General features: G+C 48.6%; 1 protein-coding gene and 1 long non-coding RNA gene across 4 annotated transcripts in view; one reads left to right on the top strand and one right to left on the bottom strand.

The window, feature by feature from the left end:
- Window positions 1-4,973, top strand: part of LOC105553322 — a 57,741-nt gene extending 52,768 nt beyond the window's left edge. Inside the window, exon 3 of one of the 2 annotated variants that reach the window (XR_001008137.1) lies at window positions 4,066-4,973. This is a non-coding gene — a long non-coding RNA (uncharacterized LOC105553322). Of the gene's footprint in view, window positions 1-2,990 lie in introns of both variants that reach the window. The other variant, XR_001008136.1, reaches the window with a different exon arrangement.
- Window positions 1-7,193, bottom strand: part of SP2 (Sp2 transcription factor) — a 40,265-nt gene extending 33,072 nt beyond the window's left edge. Inside the window, exon 1 of one of the 2 annotated variants that reach the window (XM_011999362.1) lies at window positions 7,056-7,193. In XM_011999362.1, coding sequence (XP_011854752.1) covers window positions 7,056-7,062 — 7 coding nt within the window. In that variant the 5' untranslated portion in view covers window positions 7,063-7,193. Of the gene's footprint in view, window positions 1-5,434; window positions 5,918-7,055 lie in introns of those variants that run through there. The other variant, XM_011999363.1, reaches the window with a different exon arrangement.
- Between the last annotated feature and the right edge of the window lie 528 nt (window positions 7,194-7,721).

Genomic DNA, 7,721 nt, shown 5'->3' on the forward strand with positions numbered 1-7,721 from the left:
TTTTAGTAGAGACGGGGTTTCACTGTGTTAGCCAGGATGGTCTTGATCTCCTGACCTCGTGATCCGCCTGTCTCGGCCTCCCAAAGTGCTGGGATTACAGGCTTGAGTCACCGTGCCCGGCCAGGACCTTTCTTCTGTCTACACCTGTTTCCTAGCTGATTTTGTCTAGTCTCGTGGGTTTAGAAACCAGTAAGATACAGATTCTATATAATTTTAACTCTCACATTTCTATCTCGACTTGTATAGCCAACTGCCTACTGATATCTCCACTTGGATGTATTAATAGGCATCGTAAATCTAACTAGCCCCAGCTGGGCGCGGTGGCTCACGCCTGTAATCCCAGCACTTTGGGAGGCCGAGGCAGGTGGATCACCTGAGATCAGGAGTTGGAGACCAGCCTGGCCAACATGGCGAAACCTCATCTCTACTAAAAATAAAAAAATTAGCCAGGTGTGGTGGCGAACGCCTGTAATCCCAGCTCCTCGGGAGGCTGACGAAGGAGAATCGCTTGAACCCGGGAGGTAGAGGTTGCAGTGACCCAAGATTGTGCCACTGTACTCCAGACTGCGTGACAGGAGCGAGACTCCATCTCAAAAAACAAAACAAAACAAAAATCTAACTAGCCCCAAACAGTGCTCCCGATATTGTCCTAATCCTGTGACTCCTTCAAAATTCCCCACTGCAGTGAATGAATAGTAACTCCATCTTTCCAGCTGCTCAGCCCTAAAACCTTGGGAGTTATCCTTATCTCTTTTCCACACCCTACATTTGACAGCAAACACTCGTATCTTCAAAATATATGCCCAAGCTGACTGCTTCTACCACCTCCTCTGTCATCACCTAGGTCCAGGTTTCTATCATGTCTCCCATGGATTAACCTCCTAGCTGCGCTTCTGACCTTGACCCCATCAGTCTATTCTCAATGCATCTGGAGTAAGACCCATCACACTTAAATGAAACCGTGTTATTTCTCTGCTCAGAAGCCCCCAATACCATCCCATCTCCCACTCAAAGTAAGAGCCAAAATCTCCATCGTGACACAGAAGGCCCCTGGGGGACCTGACCTCTTTCACCTGCCCTGTCACTCTCCCTCTCTCACTGCTTTAGCCATGCTGGCTCCCTGCTGTTCCTGAACATACCAAGTATGACCCCTGCTGAGGGCCTTTGCATTGCTCTTCTCTCTGCTGAGTTCTCACCCTCCTCCCCTCACCCCAGACAGAACAAGGCTCAATCTCCTCCCCACTCCTTCAGGGTTTTATTCAGATGTCACTTTATCATTGAGACCTTCCCTGATCACCCTATGTAAATTGCCACCTCCCCCTTTTTTTCCTTATCCTCGTTTTGCCTCCTTAGCACTTCTCACTGTCTAACAAATATCTATTAGTTATTCATTGTCTCCCACTAAGATGTAAGCTTCCTAAAGGCAGGGACTTCTCTGCGTTACTCACTGATGTATCCCAGTCCCTGGCACATGGTAGGTGCTTAACAATCTATGTTTGTTGAATAAGTGAATGAGTAAATCCTGGAGGCTTTACAGCACGAGAGCCTAAAGGGAGTGTAGGAACCAAAGTAGAAAAGCTGCAGATTTGCATACCCTGGCACTAGGTCAGGATCCACTCCACAGCTGACCCAGACCCTGATGGGTTTTAGCTAATGGAACCCTCAACCCCACCAGTCACCTCACATGTGGGCCAGTGCAGTCCAGTCCTGCTCCTGGCCAAAAACTTCAAAGCGCACAACTCTCATCACCACATACCAGGTACTACTGCATTTCAATGCTTCTCTCAACTGACATGCATTATCAATGCTTCTCTCAATTGACAAGCATTGGCGGAGCCAGGATTGCACCACTGCACTCCAGCCTGGAACTCCATCTCAAAAAAAAAACAAAACAAAAACAAAGCAGCAACAACAACAACAACAAACATAGCCGGGGGAGTGGTTCATGCCTGTAATCCCAGCACTTTGGGAGGCTGAGGCGGGCAGATCATGAGGTCAAGAGTTGGAGATCATCCTGGCCAACCCAGTGAAACCCTATCTCTTCTAAAAATACAAAATTAGCTGGGCGTGGTGGCGCATGCCTATAGTCCCAGCTACTTGGGAGGCTGAGACAGGAGAATCGCTTGAACCCGGGAGGCGGAAGTTGCAATGAGCCAAGATCGCGCCATTGCACTTCAGCCTGGCAACAGAGCGAGACTCTGTCTCAAAAAAAAAAAGATAATGAAGGCACTCGAATTTGGATACCACCTGTCTGTCTCCACCCTTAATTCTTCTTTCCAAAACGTGACTATGTCATTTGCTAGTTTGCATCCTGACTGGGTCATATCCCATTGTACTGGAAGGGACTCTGGAAATGTGTGGGGGTGGGGACAGCATAAAGAGAACCTGATCAAAGCAGGCCCAAGAAACAGCATCAAGTTTTTTTGTCAAAGAATACTGGGCCTCAGAATTCTTAGAGAACAGGAGGAAAACAAGGCAAGATACACTTTTTCCCCTAAAGAATCTCATTATGTGCTTTGGCACATTTATTTGTGAGTAACTCCCCACACTTATCCTGGGCCAGGATCAGCTTTTTGTTTGTTTGTTTGTTTGTTTTGAGAGTCTTGCTCTGTCGCCCAGGCTGGGGTACAGTGGTGCACTCTCGGCTCACTGCAATCTCTGCCTCCTGGGTTCAAGTGATTCCCGTGCCTCAGCCTCCAGAATAGCTGGGACTACAGGTGTGTGCCACTACATGTGGCTAATTTTTGTATCTTTAGTAGAGATGGGGTTTTGCCATGTTAGCCAGGCTGGTCTCGAACTCCTGACCTTAAGTGATCTGCCTGCCTCAGCCTCCCAAAGTGCTGGGATTACAGGCATGATTACCAAGCCCAGCCCCAGGCCAGAATCAGCTTCTGAAATGAGTGGTGATTTCATTTCCCCTGAGAAGACAGGGCTGGCTTACCATTTACTCTTTTGGAGGCTGGGAAATGTCTTGGTTTGTTTTCTTCTAGGCTGATCTAAGAAGATTCCTAATTATCAACTGGGAGCAGAAATAGTCCACTTCCAATTACATGGCCCTGCCTGCTCACTCTTACTTCCTATTCACACTCTCTTGGAGGCCACTTTGTGATTCTACCAAATCCTGTAGGAGAGGTGACAACCCTAAAGAGAAGGCTCTAGAAAGATGACATTTGGAAATGTGTAAGTTAGTGTCTGCTGGCTCCTCCTGAGCCACTTCTACTCTGTGATTGAGAGGAAAGGCCACCTAACTGCCTAAATCACCACACAGGGACAAACTGGTATCTAAGAGCACTCAGCAGCAAAAACAAGTAAGCTAAGCCTTTGCACTGCAATGTGGCAAGGCTTCTGGCTAGGTATAGCAAGCAATTCTGATGTGGAGACAAACAGCAGCAACGGGAATGAAATGCCAATGAAGGATTCCAACCATTGGGTCTGCAAGCATGCTTGTCCTGTGACACAAACAGCCTAGACATCTCAGCACTGCTTGGAGCTGCTCATTGGAGGAGCCTGAGAAACATCAGCCCTTTCACAACCCCTTGCTCCTGAGCAGAGCTCATCTCCCAAGAGCAAATCAGCCTGCAGCCCAGTTGGATGAGAAGCACAGTGTTCCCCTGTGCCAGTGGCAGCCTCAGAGCATCCTGAAAGAGCGCTTCCTAGACACACAGTGGAAGCCATGACTTCCCCTAAGCTGCCAGTGCTGCTTCTGAACTCACGTGGAGGTTCTTTTTTCAGTGTCCCCAGAGGCAGTAGAAAAATCCGTTTTCCATTTTGGAATCTATCAAGTAGGACAAATCTGCCACCTGGGAGCATCTCCTCAAGGGCAATCTCTATGCCCTTTCCCACATAGCCTGACAATACCCTCGAGTTAGAAATATCCCTTGTTGGCTAGGCACAGTGGCTCATGCCTGTAATCCCAGCACTTTGGGAGGCTGAGGTGGGAGGATTACTTGAGGCCAGGAGTTTGAGACCAGCCTGGCATAGAGAGACTATGCCTCTATTATTTTTAAAAAAGAAATGTCCCATATTTTTACCCTCTTCACTCATCTTTCCACCTTGCTCCAATAGATTGCTGACAGAAAAGTGAGATCTCCTCCACCCCGAGGTCTCCTAAGAGAATGCTGCTAGTCAAAAAAAGATCTGCTGATTATTGAGGAAGAGCATCTTTAAAAAGACACTCAACTACATTTCAGAAAGATAAAGATCTAAGTGTTGGCTCTATGAGGGAAGAAATAAAGAGAAAGAACTTTTTTTCCTCCTACAACAGGTCTAGACAATGTCATACAAGGAGTTGCAAGCATATCCAAAACAAAAGCAAGGCAAAAACAAGCAAAAAAGCAACAAATGCATTCCAAAATGATCTCCATTTCTCAGCCCAGAAATGTACTGGATACTGGTTTAGTTCAGCCTGTAGGTGGTGGGAAGAAATTCACAAATCCAAGTCAGTTGCAAAAAGGGAATACTCCAGACATATCACCCAATGAACCTGTAAGAAAGTATACGAGCTTCTCTGAACAGATTTTACTCCAGGTTTGCAGCCCACAAGGTTTAAGATCGGGCCATGAGGTTAAATCTGGTAAACTCAGAAATGTTCATGCTACTGCATCCCTAAACTTTGTAATTCTCTGTGTACCCTTTAAAGCAGTGTTTCTCTGCATCTTTTATTCCATAGCCATTGTCCACCTGATCCAAAATATCCTAAATTTTTCTATGTTTGGAAGCAGGGTTTCCAATTTTTGTGTATACAGAAAAGGGGTGTGTGTGAAAAAAATAAGTATTAGAAAAAGAACACGTTACGTATATATCACAGAAATGAGTGGGCAAGATTTAGAAGATTGCTGAAACAAAGCCAATACTAAGGTCTACTAGTTGGTTGCAATGAGTTTAAAATGTCTTCAGAAGGGCCCTGGTTGGGCAATACTATACTTGCTGACAGCAAGCTTGGGAACTGACACAGACCTATAGCAAAGGACTGTCCAACTTCTCCAAAAAGCTGGTATTAACCACCAGAAGAAATAAGAAGTTCAAGGCCAAAATATCCAAATGAACCAACCACTCTACTTGCTGAAATGCCATAAAGCTTCTTTACCCCAGACATTTACCCAAATCTTATAATTTCTTTTCTCCTCTCTGACAGGCCTCCACAGGCCCAAACTTTAATAGAATCTGAGAGAAAAAAGTGGCCAGTCCATCTGCTGTCCAGAGTGATGCCAAACTCTTTCTCCTGGAACCAGTTCTACCTGTTGGGCAGTCAGATGACGGTCCGATTATTAACAAACTCTACTTGGGTCTCCTTGGTAGAGTTTGTGGCTTCAGCAGCCTAGTTCAGGGGGGTTCATAATTATGTCAGACTAGCTTTTTTTCTTGTAGTTGCTTTTAACCAAAGAGGTTAAGCCTCTGTACAACCAAGAGGAAGAACTAGAATTAGAAAACTTACCAATCGTCCCAGCCAATGATAATCCATTTCCAACAGGTATTAACGCCTGTTAGAAGCCACTGGAACACTGACATCATCAGCCCAATTGATAGGTTGTCTGATAGATTCCCCCCCTTCATCGCACACAAGAATTTAAAACAAAACAAGACACTGCAGTTATATTCATTATTGCAGACAATGGGTTTCTTTGTGTTAGTAATTGAAATTACTGCTGTGCTCTGGACTCCATTATTCCCTTTGCAGCCTGTGAGCTGGCCAACACTCTAAACTTTCGAGCCCTAAAAATTGTATCATCCAGAACACCAACTCGGTACAGTCCTCCAATGTGAAACTGAATGCCTTCTGGGGTACAGCATGAAACTGTTTTAGACAGTGCAGGCCAGTGCACCTTGAAACAGTGTCCTTCCAACTGTAATGAAATCTGTAAACGGGAAACTTGGGCTAATTCATTGTTTAAAGCAGATCTACTGGCTCATACCTTTCTCTAGGAAACAATAAGTGAACAAGAAGTAACCTCAGAGGAAGAAAGAACTTTGGGAGAATGCACTGAGAAAGGCCAGACTGAGTCCCCTTGGATGAAGTTAATTAAGAAACAAACATGACAGGATATTGCAATCAAAACCAAGGAATGCAGTGAGGATAGGTTTCTCAGTTGCCCAGAGAAGACATAGTTCCTTTTGAACTAAAATTAGAAAGCCGCTGGGAAGGAAACCTAAGAAGCATGGGTAAGAGGCTGAAAACTGTAAGTCAGCAATGGGGATGCAGGTGGGTGGAGGAAGAAAGCAAGTATCTATTTTATTTCTTCTGTAATTCCTTAAGATTGTTTGCGCCTGAGCTTTGGGACTGCAGTAGTCTTCCCCCACGGGGCGTCAGGTAACAGGCTGGGAGCTCTGGCAAGAAGTTCTCAAACTTCTCACAATTCTGCTAAGAGCTTGCATCTAGCTGGAGGATCAATGATCCAAGTGAAAACATTAAAGGAAGGTTTTTGCCCACTCCCCAGTGAGAGATCATCTGCCCAGAGAGTGCCCTCGTGTCCTGACACCATCGCCCGACTGGGATACATCAGTAACCGGGCTGTCGTCGATGCCGAGCAGTGCCCATCTGGTTGGCAGCGTCCGGATCTCAAGCGTTCCCTCGCCCCTCTGTACTTCGGGGAGCCCTGAATCGCTGGTGGGCATCTACAGTTAAGAGTGCAGGAAGGCCTCTCAGACACGGGGCGAACACGAGGGCTGTTGGCTGCCTCCTCGGAGCCGACCCAGGCATAGTCCGCCCAGGCAGGAGAGCGGCGCTGAGGTGGGTCGGCACCCGGCTGAGAGGTGCCAGGCCACCCCGGTGCCCGCTCCTCTCGCCGGCCCCCGGAAGCGCCGCCCTCCCGTCCGGCGGGCTCCGAGGGGGCGGGGAGTCGAACGCCCCCTTCCGGGTGCCTCCGCCCGGCTGGCCAGCCCCGCTCCTCCTCCGGGCGGGAATCCTCCCTCCCCCGCCCCTCCCGAAGCCGGGCCCCGGCGCCAGGCCCGGCCCCAGGGGGGAACCCCCGGCCTCGGCTCCCTCTCCCCGCGGCCTCTGCCCGTCTTCCCGACCCTTGGGGGCCGGGAAGACCCCGCCGGCAGCGGCCGGGACCCACCGCTCATTACGACATCTTCCTCCCTGGCCTCCGCCGCCTCCGCCGCCACCGAGAGCCTGACACCGCCCGCCAAGCACCCGCCAATCCCGGAGCCCGCCACCGCCCGAGCGACGGCAGCCTTCACCAATAAGGGCTTGGAACATTGGGGACCGACAGCACTATTAACCAATCAACCAGAGGCGTCTAGAGCGACGTTGATTTGACCAATAGGTCTGTGCAATGTCACTGATGGACGGTAGACCGCACCAACCGAAAACCAATTGAATAATGAATGACATGTTTATCAGCCAATTGGAGGGAGGCAAAGTCCCGCCTACTGGGTGGTTGATGGACAGCGACAGGAAGCTGGGAGGGGAGGGGCTTAGTCGAAGAGTGCTTTTGTATTGGTCATGGTTGACCTTCCACCCACCTCTAACCCAGAGGATGAGTGATAGATCTGCCCTGAAGCCAATCAGAAGTCCTTAGGGTGAGGCCCACAAATGCCCCAGAAATAGCATATACATTGTACCCTAAGTCCAGTCTCGCTCAGGTGTGGCAGGAGCTTTTACCTGCTCTTCGGCAGTAGCCGGCTGCCACTCAACCCCATGCCTGGTGAGTGGAAAGCCATCAACCTTTTACTTAGTCCCTCGCTCGTTGTCGCCTCGGGAGGGGCGACTTTGTACAGTG

The sequence above is a fragment of the Mandrillus leucophaeus genome, unplaced genomic scaffold (assembly GCF_000951045.1).
Source record: "Mandrillus leucophaeus isolate KB7577 unplaced genomic scaffold, Mleu.le_1.0 Scaffold59, whole genome shotgun sequence".
Classification (NCBI taxonomy): Eukaryota; Metazoa; Chordata; class Mammalia; order Primates; family Cercopithecidae; genus Mandrillus; species Mandrillus leucophaeus.